The following is a 16,087-nucleotide window of genomic DNA, read 5'->3' as shown; positions in this document are numbered from 1 at the left end:
CTATATATAGTCAGCATGCCACCATACATTCTGCTGAAATGATGAAATGAGTCATTCCACATCTTAGTGAAAGGTCGCAAGTGTGATCCAGGGAACATACAGATAATAACTGCCTGCCAGGTCATTAAAGCTTCAAATGTGTTCTTAAAGTTTATTCGTTCCCTTCTGTTTTTTCAGGATGTGTGATATTATTCACCAGAGAACGTACAAGGTTTGGCTGAGGCTAGAACCAATATTCCGCTTGGTAGGAATGGCTAAGGAACAGTTGCAGCATCTGAATACAATACACGGTCTCTCATCAAAAGTAAGTATGGTGTGGTTCTAATGTGTAAAATGTCCACTACCAAAAAATGTTTTATATTTTTATTTCCAAAGTGCTACTGAATGATATTATAAATTGTAGCATGTATACAGGGTGTTTCAAAAAGGACTTTACAATTTTAAAAATTCATATAAATTTAGTGAAAGAAAATATAGAGCTGGATTTAGAGGGAAACACATCAAGTTGTTTTACCTTAAACTAAAGATGTTGTATGTGGCTTCCATTGGTTATTGTGCAAAAATCCCATTGGAAGTATATTTCTTCCCAAACTCACTGTAACATTTCAGGTGCAACTTGCTCAGTGGCAGTGTAAATTCTTGCTCTAAGTACAGGTAGAGAAGCTGGCTCAGGAGGTACAAACACAATATCCTTGATGAATCTCCATAAAAAAAATCAAGCATGTGTCAGGTCTGGAGAACATGGGGGCCATGCAATTGGCACATCATGGCCAATCCATTGATCTGGAAAGCAGTCACTGAGAACATCCCAGATGTCAGCCGGGTGGTGGGGTGGTGCACCATCTTGCATGAAGAAAACATTTTTGTTCTTGGTCATTATCATTGATCTGTGGTACCAAAAATTGTAACATATCCAGGTACACTATCCCATAGATAGTACTCTCATGGGGAAAAAAAGGAGCCTTACACTTTGTTCTTGCTCAATGCACAAAAAATGTTCAGTTTAGGGCTATCACAAACATGTTTCAACGTTTGATGTGGATTCTCACTGACCCAAATCCTACAGTTACATGTGTTAACCTTGCAACTTAAGTGAAAAGTTGACTCATCAGAAAAGATGATTTTGTCCAAGAAATGTTCATCCTCATGTAATCGATTTAACATATCCATATAGAAGTTCTTGCAAGCAATTTTATCAGTGTCTTTTATTACTTGTATGATTGTCAGTCTGTACAGTTTTAAATGCAAATGGTTTCTCAACACATGGCAAACAGTTGCACATGAGATTTGCAGTTCACAAGATGCATGCTAGGTCGATTTTGTAGGGCTGTTGAGAAAACATTGCCTCACTCACTTAACAACATCGTCAGATGTGCTTGGACAACCTGATGATTTACCATGTCGTACCGAGCACCCTGTTTCTACAAAACATTTATGCAACTCATAAATTGTAGGCCTACTAGGAGGATCTTTAGTGTACTTGGTATGGAAATTATGCTGAACTGCTGTCGCCAACTTCGATTCTTCAAACCAACTAATTCAGCATTAGTGAACTATGCAAGACAAAACTTGATGTATTTCCCTACAAGTTGACACTACAGTCACCTCTGTAGGTACTATGAATTAATTTATATGAATTTTCAAAGTTGTAAAGTCCTTTCTGAAACACCCTGTATTTACTGGAGTCTTCATTCACAAAATACATTGAAATCTTAGGAGTTAAAGTATGAGCAGTAACAAATAATGAAGCTACCCACAATATGAATTACACTTTTCCTTGTATGTCAACAATGTATGGAAAAGTCGGACTGCTACTTACTGTAAAGATACTCATTAAGTTGCAGACAGGCACAACTAAAAGACGTTTCCACATTAGGTTTAGGCCAAAGCCTTTGTCACAAAAAGAAACACACACACATTCATTCACACAGGCAGCACACCTCACACACATATGACTGCCACCTCTGGCAGGTCAGACCAGCATTCAGTATCGGTTTGAAGTAGGTCAAACATTTAATTGATGTTGGCTAAATAGAAAATGTAGCCAGAGCCATTTGTCATGAAATATGAAAATCATAACATCATTCACTGCAAAGCTAATATGATTACCCAATCTACATCCAAAGTACAATTTTCACATAAGCTAGGAACCACTAGACAAATACGTCCAAATATTACATCCCTGATTTTAGAAGTTATCAATACTTGACTTTTCGCCACTTTACTGTGTTTCCCACAGCTTCCTCTGTTTTTAATCCTACCACTCACATTTCTACAAAGTCCTTTCCATTTTTTGATATGTCTCTGAGGTTTTTTTATTCTGAAAATAGGCTACTTTCCATATTTTGATATGTCTCTGAGGTTTTTTTATTCTGAAAATAGGCTATTAATTAAATATTTTCCTTCCCATTCCTCAATCTTAACATTACTGTGTGGACAGCCTGACTCATTACGTTACTCTTTCCCTTTAGAATTCTCATACAACAAATTATTCTCAATGTCTTTGAATCCCATTTCATGTAAATTTCTTTTTCCACAAGTTTTTCCTTTTTGGTTTTGAACATGTTTCAGATACACCAAGTTCCTCATTAATGAAATTTTCTTCAAATGCAGCTTGATCTACAACACAATTTATAATGGTACACATTCTTCCCTTAACAATTATTTTTATTTTCTCCCACCAGATTGGGTATAAAGTTTCACAAATTTTAACAAGATTTTCCTGCAGCCTTTCCATTTTTCTCAGTCTCATAATTATTCCAAAGTATCCTTAAGAATTTTTCTCGTTTTCCCTCCAAACTCATGCACAATCTTAATTCATTATAACACTTTTAACTTTCATCTGTCAACACTTTAATGAGCAGTAACTCACCGAAACTAATAGGCAACATGTGATTTTCAAGTGCCATTTCATTAGCAACCCTATTTTTCCTATTTTCAATATCTGGAGCAACATATTTACTATTTAAATTCATTACCTCATGCTCATTTATTTCAATGTAAATCTCACTGTCAACCTCTGAATCTTCATTATTATTAATCTCCCTTTCCTGACTCCCATCAACATCAGTAACATTAATTACAAGGGTAGACCAATAAATAAGTTTCTCTACTTTAAGTTGGACTGGTATGTGTCGACAATGTTCATACCAGCTTGTGATGCACACCACAGTATGTTGCCCTTACACTGCCAGAGCTAGCATGGAGTTACCACTATTAAGTGTGTCTGCTTTTGAGGTGCAGTCTGCCATTAATTTTTTTAGCAGCAAAACAACTATCTGATGTCAATATCCTATTGGAATCAATCTCTATCTATTTGGTAGGCTGTAGGAGGATTCAAATGGTTCAACACTGGCATGTACAGTTTGTTGAAGGGTGTGAAACTGAGCATGATGCACAGTGCACAGGGAGACCCACTACAGTGACATGTGATGATGCCATTATTTCAGTTCTTAATATTGTGGAGGAAGATAGTCATGTTACCATTAACAACATCCCAATGCAGCTACTTGCTGGGGTTGCAATTGGATGCTCATCCATTGCAAAGACCCTGACAGACCATCTTCACTATCACAAACTATGTGCAAGATGGGTGTGATATTCACAAGCAGCAGCTGATGAGTCCGGACATAATGTATCTGGAAACACATCAGACAGAGGGAGATCTGCTGTTCAAATGGCTTTTACTGGGGCTGGGGGTGAGACCTTGATCCATCATTTGACTCCTGAGTCGAAATGTCAGGGTATTGTGTGCAAGAACCCTGGAAAAAGTGGCACAAAAAAAGGCGAAGGTCACACAATTGGCAGGGAAATATATGGCAACCATCTTTTGGGTTTTGCTTGTTCACTACCTGCTTTGCAACACCACAATGAATGCAGAGAGATACTGAAATGTCCTGAAGGCTCTGCTAGCTGCAATTGAAAAAAAAGTCCTGGAGTTTTGTCTCTTTCTTCATGACAACGCTCAGCCACATACAGCTTGAATGATCCAGGTGGAACTTAGTAGATTCAACTGGGAAGTGTCCCCACATCCTCCATATTCACCAGATATTGCCCCAAACGATTTTCACATGCTCCTCCAACTCAAAGTTCACTGTGGAGGTAAGCACTTTAACAGTGATGATGTAGTGAAATCTACAGTGAACAGCTGGTTACAAGCACAGGTCACAGCCTCATACAACACTCGATTGGAAAAACTTGTGTCATATTACTGAGATTGCTTGGAACAACATTGAAACTATGTAGGAAAGTAACAGAAGCATTGTACAATGTTGATAAAATTATTTCAACATGATAAATTGTGTTCATGCTTTTTTATAACACATAGGGAAACTTACTGGATGCACCTCACACAATCTGTTCACAACCTCCCCCCCATCTACGAACAATATCTGATTGTCAATCATCAGCTTTATGCCCTACTGTATTGACAATTACTAACTCACTCTCCACTTCAGTCACTATATAATTAAACAATTTTCCCAAGTCAGACTCAGTACAACAATCATCTTCTATTTCATCTTTTTGTATTTCAGTTCCTGCCCAGCACTGAACAGTTGTAACAACATCAGTGTCAAGATCCAAATTTTCAACAGCTTTTTGTTGATGATCGTTATTATTCTCTAATTTGTCATCTTTACTCATAGTTTTCCAACCTAGCTGCTTCTGAGACTTCACTTCCAAACATCTCTAACATTTATTTTGAATTCAGTGGTCCAATTTTTGTTTGTTTCTCTTGTGCCACAATTACAGACCATCACAGGAGCAAGTCACAGTTTCATGATTGATTTTCAGACTCATACTTTTTGTTAAATATTATCCTATACTGTTAAATTACTCACAAAGCTGCCCCTGCCCAAAATATTGAACATAAGAATAATGGGTGAGACTTTGTCATGACATGCATGATGCACAATACTAGAAAGTTTGTTATAGAAAATGATTGTGGTGTCAGTATCTGTGAAACTAATTAGTGTAATGTGGTTGCTAAATTTTGAGGGTTACTGAATTAAAAGCAGCACCATGGCAGCCATGTGTGAGGCAACCAGACAGCCACAGATGTACTGATATGTAATTTCTCAAGCAAGCCTGTTTGTACAGCACATGGCAGATGTGCCAAGCAGTATAATGATGGTGACTTCGCAGGAAAGTTGTGCAACTGTGAGCCAGGCTGTGGAGTATTTCCACACCACAGAAGCAAGGGTGCTGATTTGAATGTGCCTGGAAGCAACATACTGGCATAACAAGTGAGATGTTAACCACTATAAATACCATCTGATTCTTGTACAATTATGCACAGTCTGGCAGCACCCTCCATGACATTGGGGCCTTGCACGTCTCCATCACACTATGTGCCAGTCAGCAGTTGACGCTGGTCTGGCATGATTCTAACTCTGCGCCTGTGGACTTAAAATGCCACAACAGATGAGCCATCCCCTAGGCTCCATGGCAGCACCAAACTTCTGCCTTGGAGGGCAGTGGTTCACATTCAGTGTGGTACTGTCACCATCCTTTTGCACCAGGGTGAGCTTCTAACCCAGTAGCAGTGGATACTTTGGACAGTTCAGCAGATGTATTTGTCTCTGACATTGTTCACACAGCCATTCTGCTGCTGCAACCTTTTTACGTCATCGGCACTGCCACTGGACCAGGTGCTCGCAGAGGGCATATCCAGAGGTTGTGCAGCACTCCAACATTGTAACTCAAGACTAAATCAAATATGTTGCATCATACAGTGGAGTTTTCCTAGCCATCCCTGGCCAGCACCACTGCCTCCACAACACACCACTCCACTGCCTCTACACCACAGCAGCCCCACTTAACCTGGATCACTAGTGGACCTCATCTGGAAACTGGTACCAGCATACAACATGGCTTTGCAACCAGAGTGTGCAATTTCATCAGGCAGTGGGATGAGTGAGCAATTGTGGGTAGTTGTTTTCCTTGTTTTATGTGTAGAGGGATGGAGTCTAAGTGAGTGATCTATAGGGATTTCAGAGTTACGTTAGTACATCCAGGGAACTGGCTGATGTTCTGCTATCCCATGGCAATGGAAATGAGCATTGCTTATGACTAATGAGATGTGATTAGTGTAACTCAACAGGGCATTCTGCATGTTGTACAGTGTCAGACACAGTACTGTAATTCGTGTTAACTGTCATCGCTATGGGCATATGACTAGTCAGTGCACAGAGTCAAGACAGATGACGATAAGACATTAGAGCACACTGTAAGTATGTGTTGTGTCATATGGCCCATTGTGAGTTTAATTTGTGTTATTTAGTGTGTAGTGGAGATAGAGGTTACACAATGGCAGTCTCAAGCACAAGGTTCAATAATCAGGATCCAGTTCAGGCATTGGTTAATGAAATGATGGAGTTAAAAGCATGTATTGCAGATTTGTGTAATGGGCTTGCAGCTAGGGAAGAAGGACTGGAATCAGCCAGACAACCTACTCCTTTATTAGGTCCAGCCACAGCCAGTCTCTGGAAAGTTGACTGATGACACAGTGTCATTTTTGGATGATCTCCAGTTAGCAGCTAATATTCAGGGTGGTCACAGAATCAGTTAGTACTTGTGACAAAGTTTTGGCTAGTAGGGGAAGCTAAGACATATATCAGATGTGCAGAGGGACTAAGAGGCACACAAATATTTGATGAATTGTAGAAAGGTCTCCTACAAAGGTACAAGAAGCAAAACAGCATAAGGTTTCCTCATGAGCACTTGGGTGATCATCAAAGAGACATAATGACTCAGTAGAAAATTTTGTGGAGAGAATATTGAAAGTGAATGTACATACATATGAATTAGGGGAAAGTGATGAGGCAAACTGGGTCATAACCCTGTGAAATGGAGCTGAGGGCATTGGGGGCATTTTTAAGGAAATTGCTACCTGATAAGTCTAGAAGGGTGAAAACAGATGCCCTGGAGGATTTATACTCTGTTGTCAGATTAGCCATGGAGTTTGAAGAGATTGGTCTAGTAACTGGACTGTGGTACAAGTGAGGAGTATTCTTCACTAATATGTGGTGTTATAGATGTGGGAGAATGACACACATACAGAGGCAATATTGTCAATTTTAGTGCATTAGAAGTGGTGCTGTTGGACACTAACAGTGAAGCTGTAGTTACTGTAAGGGGAAATAAGGGTGAATAAGCTGGTGTTAAACACAAAAGGGAACCGCAGGTCCACCACCCAGAGTTCCTGATAAATTTCAGTGGAACTAATATGGATGCAGAGGTGGAGTGTAGTATAGTGGGAACAGTGAAGGATAAAAAGCACAACTTTTTATTGGACACAGGGGCAACTTTGATTCAGTGAACCACTCTTTATTACTTAACAAACTTAAGAGCTACAGGATCAAGGGTGCTGCATTACAGTGGCTCAGTTCTTATCTGATAGAAAGGAAACAAGGAGTTATTTTAACATTAAATTCAGGTAACTACTACTCTGAATGGAGAAAAAGTTCCCAAGGGGTCCTACAGGGTTCAATACTGGATCCATACCTGTTCTTGTTGTATGCCAATGATTTACCATTAAATACCAATGCTCATTCAGGCTTATTTGCAGATGACACATCAGTCCTGATGGAAGATGACACTCTTGAAAAAATTCCAAATAGTGTACAAAATGTTCTAGGACATCCTGAACCCCTGGTTCCATAAAAATGGACTAAAACTGAGTGGGACAAAGACCCCGATCATGCAGTTTGTCTCTAAATCATCAGCAATGGGCCCCTTAAAAATAGCTCATAATAATGAGTTGATGACAGAAGAAACCCATGTGAAATTCTTGGGCCTAAACCTTCCCATATATGTCGTAGCTTGTATATATTTACACTTGACACTGTCCATACAGAAAGAAGTATAACAAAGAACTGACTAAAGTAAAGTTAAGATGGAGGCTTGACAGAACACTTAGAGTTCATAGATATTAAGTTTCGTGGTCAATACGAACTGTCAATGTCACACAGCCCCCCCCCCTCCCCCCCCCCCCCACTCCCCCACAGTACGGAGTACTACAGATGTCCAAGGGTGAGGGCGTGCAGGCCTCGACATTGGTGGAAATGCATGTAGGCAGGCGCACCACAGGCACTTCCGTCTCAAACGAGGTGGGTTGTGCAGGCGGAGTGGCAAGAGGCAGATCCACTTCATAGTCAGTCAGCCACCGTGGCTGGATGAGATGACGACCGGCCCTGGAGTAAGAGGGTGGGGCGGTCGATGGTGTAGTGGAAGCGTGTGTGGCCCTTAAGTGGATCGAGCCATCTATAGAAATGAAAGCACGTAGAGATGCTTGGTCACACTCATAAGGGAGTGTGACATAGTGTGCAATGTTGATGTGTAAGGGACCGTCCAATGGCAGGACCTCAGTATCTGTCAAAAGAATGAGCACTCGGTCGTCGAACGTCACTATAGAAACATCGTTCACTCAGTGCGGCAGCACGCTAGGACTAACTGATAGTAGGTGTGTGTGTGTCTCCAAAGTTGGAGGTGAGTGCGCGAAACCTGTGCAGGGTGAAACAGGGGGCGAGGTCGGGAAACCAGTGAACAACGGCAAACAGTCTTTGGCGAACAGAGGTGTGTGGTGAGGTTGATGGGAGCACTTCTTCATTCTCAATCAAGGATGGCTCGTATGCAGAGTCCTACTGCGGTGGTGTGAGACCATCAGGGTCGACAAAAGCCGGTTTCAGGCGTAGCTCGTATATCTTTACACTTGACACTGTGTCCGTACACAAAGAAGTATAACGGAGAATGGACTAAAGTAAAGTTAAGATGGAGGCTCAACAGAGCACTTAGAGTTCACAGATATTAAGTTTCATGGACAATACAAACTATCGATGTCACATATTCTTATTAGAGTCACTTACATAATTGTTAATCTACAATTCATAACTTTTTGAAAACAATGTAAAATCTTCCTTTGGAAATCATTTAATTCATTGCAAACTTGATATGTCCCCTGTACAGCAGATCTAATGATCTGCACACCATATGTAATAAGGCTAATAAATCACATTTCACATGTACCAGTGGCAAGTATGGACCTCATGGGTCAGAGGTGATCAACCCCTCCACGCTATAATTTGCATGAAGTTTTAAATAGTGATGTGGAGTCTTTGTGGTCAGCACTGGTAGATTTTCAGCCAAAATTGACCTTAGGATAGTTGAATTTAGAGGAATAATGTTCCATCTGGGGAAGACAATCACAAGTGAAATACAGGGCTATTACAAATGATTGAAGCGATTTCATAAATTCACTGTAGCTCCATTCATTGACATATGGTCACGACACACTACAGATACATAGAAAAACTCATAAAGTTTTGTTCGGCTGAAGCCACACTTCAGGTTTCCGCCGCCAGAGCGCTCGAGAGCGCAGTGAGACAAAATGGCGACAGGAGCCGAGAAAGCGTATGTCGTGCTTGAAATGCACTCACATCAGTCAGTCATAACAGTGCAACGACACTTCAGGACGAAGTTCAACAAAGATCCACCAACTGCTAACTCCATTTGGCGAAGGTATGCGCAGTTTAAAGCTTCTGGCGAAGAAACGGTTGAACGTGTGTGGGCAAGTTTCACGCGTAGCCCGCGGAAGTCGACGAATAAAGCAAGCAGGGAGCTAAACGTACCACAGCCGACAGTTTGGAAAATCTTACGGAAAAGGCTAAAGCAGAAGCCTTACTGTTTACGATTGCTACAAGCCCTGACACCCGATGACAAAGTCAAATGCTTTGAATTTTCGGCGCGGTTGCAACAGCTCATGGAAGAGGATGTGTTCAGTGCAAAACTTGTTTTCAGTGATGAAGCAACATTTTTTCTTAATGGTGAAGTGAACAGACACAATGTGCGAATCTGGGCGGTAGAGAATCCTCATGCATTCGTGCAGCAAATTTGCAATTCACCAAAAGTTAATGTGTTTTGTGCAATCTCACGGTTTAAAGTTTACTGCCCCTTTTTCTTCTGTGAAAAAAACGTTACAGGACACGTGTATCTGGACATGCTGGAAAATTGGCTCATGCCACAACTGGAGACCGACAGCGCCGACTTCATCTTTCAGCAGGATGGTGCTCCACCGCACTTCCATCATGATGTTCGGAATTTCTTAAACAGGAGATTGGAAAACCGATGGATCGGTCGTGGTGGAGATAATGATCAGCAATTCATGTCATGGCCTCCACGCTCTCCCGACTTAACCCCATGCGATTTCTTTCTGTGGGGTTATGTGAAAGATTCAGTGTTTAAATCTCCTCTACCAAGAAACGTGCCAGAACTGCGAGCTCGCATCAACGATGCTTTCGAACTCATTGACGGGGACATGCTGCGCCGAATGTGGGAGGAACTTGATTATCGGCTTGATGTCTGCCGAATCGCTAAAGGGGCACATATAGAACATTTATGAATGCCTAAAAAATCTTTTTGAGTTTTTGTATGTGTGTGCAAAGCATTGTGAAAATATCTCAAATAATAAAGTTATTGTAGAGCTGTGAAATCACTTCAATCATTTGTAATAACCCTGTACATATGCAAGACACAACAGTTTTAATGGGTGAAGCACTTAAACTGTTGACAATGACACTAAATATTAATTTGCATGCTAATGAGCTGCAAGGTACTAAGAAGTTGGTCTGGTCAGAATGGCCTGTTAATGCATTGTCCTGGGGACAACAACTGGCAGAAAATGATGTACTAGACACAACATGTTGCACTGTAAGGAAAAGTATAGTATGTGCATGGAAGGAACTGGACAGGAAAGTAGAGGCTGGGATTTTTGATAATTTTGGCACTGATGTACTATGGCTCACCAAAGGAAAGTTGGTAGCTAATTTGGAAGTTCCGGATGATGTGAGTAGGTACTCAGTCCATGTGCACCAGGGTAGTGTGCAAACCGCCAATAAAAATGCATTGCATATGTAGTTAGAGCATCTTAATGGTATGAATGGATTGGAAATGGAGAAATTATTCTTTGAATTTGAGGATTTGTTTTATTCTCAAGGGCCTTTGCCAGAAAGGCTTATAACACAGCATTGTATCTCCATAGGAAATGAGTCACCGTTATATTGTAGATCTTATCTTATACTGCAGTATTTGCAACCAATATTAGAAGAGTTCATTGATCAACAGCTAGTATATGGGATAATAGAGGAAAGCACTAGTCCATGACTGCAGCCATGGCAGTCATACCAAAAAAGTCACCAAATGGCACCAAAAGATGTAGATTCTATTGTGACTACAGACATTTTAACAGCAAAACAAGCTGGCCAGGATGGCCGAGCAGTTCTAGGCGCTACAGTCTGGGGCCGCGCGACTGCTTCGGTCGCAGGTTCAAATCCTGCCTCGGGCATGGATGTGTGTGATGTCCTTAGGTTAGTTAGGTTTAAGTAGTTCTAAGTTCTAGGAGACTGATGACCTCAGAAGTTAAGTCCCATAGTGCTCAGAGCCATTTGAACCATTTGAACAGCAAAACCATAACATACGTGTTATCCAGTCGCAGACAACATCAAAACTTTTTACAATTTGGACCATTGTATGTACTTCTTTACCTTAGATCTGAGGAGTCAGTACCATCAGATAGAAGTATACTCAAAGGACCATCTGTAAACAATGTTCTTGGACACCTGGTACCATGTTTGGTATCATAGGATGCCATTTGGGTTGAAAAAGGCTCCAGCAGTGTTTCAGAAATTGCTGGATGGACTGAAACAATATAAATCATGGGTACATATCTAGTATGGGATGGCAGCAAGTTCTGAACATCAAGCAAACTCAAAGAGTAATTGTCAACAGTCAAAAAGGTGCTAGAAATGGCAGTCTTTAAATTGGTGCTAGCCTCTTGTACTCTGTGACATTATACTATAGGCTATATCTGCTGCAATGTGCTTGACTCACCTACCTACAGATGTCTGATATCAGCCCATTGCTGAAAGATTCTGGACTCCACTTCTTTGTTTGTATAAGGAAAACACTTTGCCATTCCTAGCAGTCAATAGTTTTAACTCTGGAAGACTATGGCTGGGCAGCTGCCAAACATTTGAGAAATGTTGCTCAATCGAAATGGCTTAAAAATTTTAGAATTTTATTGAGTCATAGTGCCAGAGGAGACTGAGGATACATTGATAAAAAATTAGTTGTGTACATCATCTCAAGTCTAATTTTGTGTCTCAAATGGTGAAGTGTCAGGAAGCAGCAGAATGTGATTTTACAATTTTTCATCACTACTGTAGCCTTCCTTCACATGTTTTAAATTTGAAGCTGCATTGAATGACTGTGTCCACAGCAAAGTTCAAACCATTAAAAGGTGAAGGGTGGACATACCACGTAATAATAACAGTTATTTGGTGCCAGATACTTTTGATCAGATAGTGTGTGTGAGAACTCTTTTCAAACATTTGTGATAAATATTATGACCTGTGCCTGTGAGCTGTCAGTAGAGGAACAGGTACACACACACACACACACACACACACACACACACACACACACACACAAGCAATATGACCATCCATTTTAACAATCATCATTTATGTCTGCCATCAAATAATGTAAGCAGTAATTTAATGCAGCAGTCACTAGGAAATATGTGTTAACTGATACAAGCTATAAAAGATGAAGCTTCAGTGTTACAGAGACAGTTCTACCAGCTGCTTGACATATTTCAGCTGTTTCTGGAATAATAAGGAATGGCCACCTAGCTGAACATTGTAAGCTCACATTAAACTTCTATTTGCCACCTACTTTGTTTCATTCTAGATTTAGATATGAAGATAATAGCAAATAAAGGAAATGTTACCACTATAAACATTGAGAAACATATCTCTTCATGTTTTTCAGTATACACTTCTGACACAAATAATTTCTCCTGCAAGCAAATGCACATCATGCTCTACAGACTGTCACCACTCTTGTATGCTGTCAGAACTTAATTCTTGATCCATCCTCATCACTATATTTACCTAATAAATACTCATCAACAACATTCCTTTTTCTTCTAGATACCAGTGGCAACAATAATGAGAGATAATAATCAGACAGAAGTCACAACACAGCCAACAATAACAAGAACAAACAACAACAAAAACCTTTAACATGTGTGTGTGTGGGGGGGAGGGGGTTGCATGAGTGAGGTGAGCAGGGCAGAGAGAGAGAAATTATCTTTGACTGTTTTGCAGTAGGATGTAAGTGCAAAAAGGAAGACACTGGGTAATAGTGGGTGGGGCAGGCATGAGCATAGATGGGGACCCTAATTATTTGATTGAGGGTGACCTGGTAAAGACAGCTTCAGCAACAAGACATACTGGTGTTGGGCATGTATCTGTTCTGAGGCACCATGACCGGCCTCTTTTAAACTCTCCTGTTAGGAGAGTTAATTTTGAAGTGGAGCAGCTGCTTGGGTCAGGTATGGGGTTTCATGTCAGTATGGTTCCTGTTGACTGTATCAGTAGCTGGACTATATTAGGCAAGGTCTTCACCTCAAGAGGAAAGGCTAGGCTAATAGCAAACAACTTAAGGGGTGGGGGGCACTATCACAAGTGATAAAATACCAGTGGTTACAAGTGACAGAACAGCACTTTTTAGGGTAGGGAGAGCAGAAACAAGGTGTTTTCAGATACAGGCTAAAAATGACATTCACATTGATAAAACAGGCAGTCAGAAAGCAAATTTTAGTGTACACAATTCATGCAAACAGTCCCTGATTGAAACTGAAGATATTCAAAAACTGACAGAAAAATTAGGTTCATCCAGTTGTAACTCAGCCAGTGCTCAAAATCAGTTATATTTATTGCATCAGAATATCTTAGGACTGAGCTTAATGAGTTGCTTATTTGTGTTGAAGAATTAGATTTGAGCAAAACAGTTGATATAATCTGCCTTTCTCAACATCGTGTGACCACTGGTACAGATATTTTAAATGTTACAGGATTCAAGTTAGCTTCTTACTTCTGTGGAGAAAATATGGAGAAAGCAAGAGTCGCCACATTTGTCAGAAACTGTTTTAATTTAAAGAATATTAATATTAATCAATTTTGCTCAGAGCAGCACTTAGAAGCTTGTGCAACAGAAGTAATATTTCATAAGTAGTCCTTTATAATAGTAAGTATACCCAGAGCACCTTGGAAAACTTTAACTGCTTCATAAAAAATCTGGGAGGTCTGTTGCCCCACCTCACAGAAAAAAAACATGGAAATAGTGGTTGCTGGTGATTTTCATGTGGATTTATTTAAAAGTTCTGTCAGTGAACAATTATTGCAATCAGTAACACTGTCATTCAATTTAATTCCTACTGTGAATTTTGCAACTAGGATACATAAATGCTCTGAGACTGCTGTTGATATCTTTGTAGACAAATCAAGGAAAAAAAGTCATATCACAAAATCAGTAGTAAATCGGCTATATGATAATGACATGCAGAAGCTTGTATTAAATGTTGAAACTTGTCAGGATAAAAAATGATTAAATCTGAGTACAGGAGGATAATAAATCAGTCAAAAATTGAGAATTTTAGGAGACTACTCGAAGACATGAACTGGATAAATGCTTACAATACTTCTCACTCAAATGAAAAATGCAACACTCATTAATAAAATTACTTCCTCTTTTGAAAATTGTTTTCCCATAAAGGTAACTAAAATTGAACAAAAATCTAAAAATAAACCATGAATTACACAAGGAATAAAGATGTCATGATAGACATAAAGGAGACTTTATCTACTATCTAGGAACAGCTCTGATGTTAGCATTTTAATGCATTACAAAGAATACTGCAAAGTATCAAAGCAAGTAATCCAGAAATCTAAGCAGCTATATAATGTGAAAAAGATAGTTACATCTGGCAACAAAATAAAAACTATATGAGATATTGTGAAGGCAGAGACAGATGGGGCCAAAAAGGAAGAGGTAAAGATAGCTCTAAAAATGATTAAGACATTGGTAATAAGTGCATGTAGTATTGTAAACCTCTGAAACAAGTACCTTGTTTCAGTTACTGACAGCTGGGGTTATCAGGTTCAGTAAACAGTGCAATGTAGTATCTGAGACCGGTCTTTACAAATGACTTCAGTAAAATGAAAATGCCACTCACATCTCCTAAAGAAGTAGCATCCATCATAAAATCCTTAAAATCAAAGTATTCTAGTGGTTATGATAACAGATCAACAAACTTAATCAAAGAGTGCTCATGCACCTAAGTTATTTGTGAACATATCAATGAAGTTAATCAAAGTGTGCTCTTGTGAGCTGAGTTCTAGCTTAAATTATTTGTGTAATCAATGTCTTATCAATGGAACATTTCCAGACTGGTTAAAATATGGTGAAGTTAAGCCTCTTCACAAGAAGGGGTATAATGAGATACTGTCAAACTATAAACCAATTTCACTTTTGCCAACTTTTTCAGAAATATTTGAAAAGGTTGTGTTCAAGAGCCTCCTTAAGTCTCTGACTGCAAATAATATATTGTCCAAGTCACAGTAAGGGTTCTGATATAGAGAAGGCTATTTACACATACGATGAGAATGTCCTTAATTCATTAGATAACAAATTAGGGGACACTGGCATTTTCTGTGACCTGTCAAAAGCCTCTGACCATGTGAATCACAGCATTCTCTTAACCACATTGGAATGTTATGACCAGCAGTGGTGTGAAATGGCTCAAGACTTACCTAACTAACAGTAAACAAAGTATGTTTTGTGAAATACCTGTGGAGTAAGCAGTCAGTCTTCATCTGATTGGTGCCCCTCAAGGTTCTATCTTGGGTCCGTTGCTTTTTCATGTGTACATTAATGACCTCTCATCTGTTACATTGCCAGATGCAAAGTTTGTTTTGTTTGCAGATGATACAAACATTGCAATAAGTAGCAAGTCAAGTAGAGATTTAGAAATGCCTGCTAATCAGATTTTCAGTGACATTAATAAATGATTTGAAGCTAATTCATTGTAATTAAACTTTGAAAAGACCCACTTTATGCAGTTCAGAACCTGTAAGAGATTTCCTTCCAGCATGTGTATAATATATGAGGACATGCAGTTTGAAGAGGTTATCATTGTTAAATTTCTGGGATTCCAACTAGATAATAAATTCAGCTGGGAAGGGCA

The 16,087-nt window shown here is 39.6% G+C and overlaps 1 protein-coding gene across 2 annotated transcripts in view; it reads left to right on the top strand.

The window, feature by feature from the left end:
* Nucleotides 1-16,087, top strand: part of LOC126475114 (cytochrome P450 4g15-like) — a 145,376-nt gene that overhangs the window by 90,954 nt on the left and 38,335 nt on the right. For both annotated transcript variants that reach the window (XM_050102701.1, XM_050102699.1), the window contains exon 7: nt 178-304. In XM_050102701.1, the coding sequence (XP_049958658.1) occupies nt 178-304 (127 nt within the window). The remainder of the gene's footprint in view (nt 1-177; nt 305-16,087) is intronic.

Source organism: Schistocerca serialis, chromosome 4 (genome assembly GCF_023864345.2).
Source record: "Schistocerca serialis cubense isolate TAMUIC-IGC-003099 chromosome 4, iqSchSeri2.2, whole genome shotgun sequence".
NCBI lineage: Eukaryota > Metazoa > Arthropoda > Insecta > Orthoptera > Acrididae > Schistocerca > Schistocerca serialis.
The sequence above is the reverse complement of the archived record's forward strand: the minus strand, read 5'-3'. Positions and strand labels throughout refer to the sequence as shown.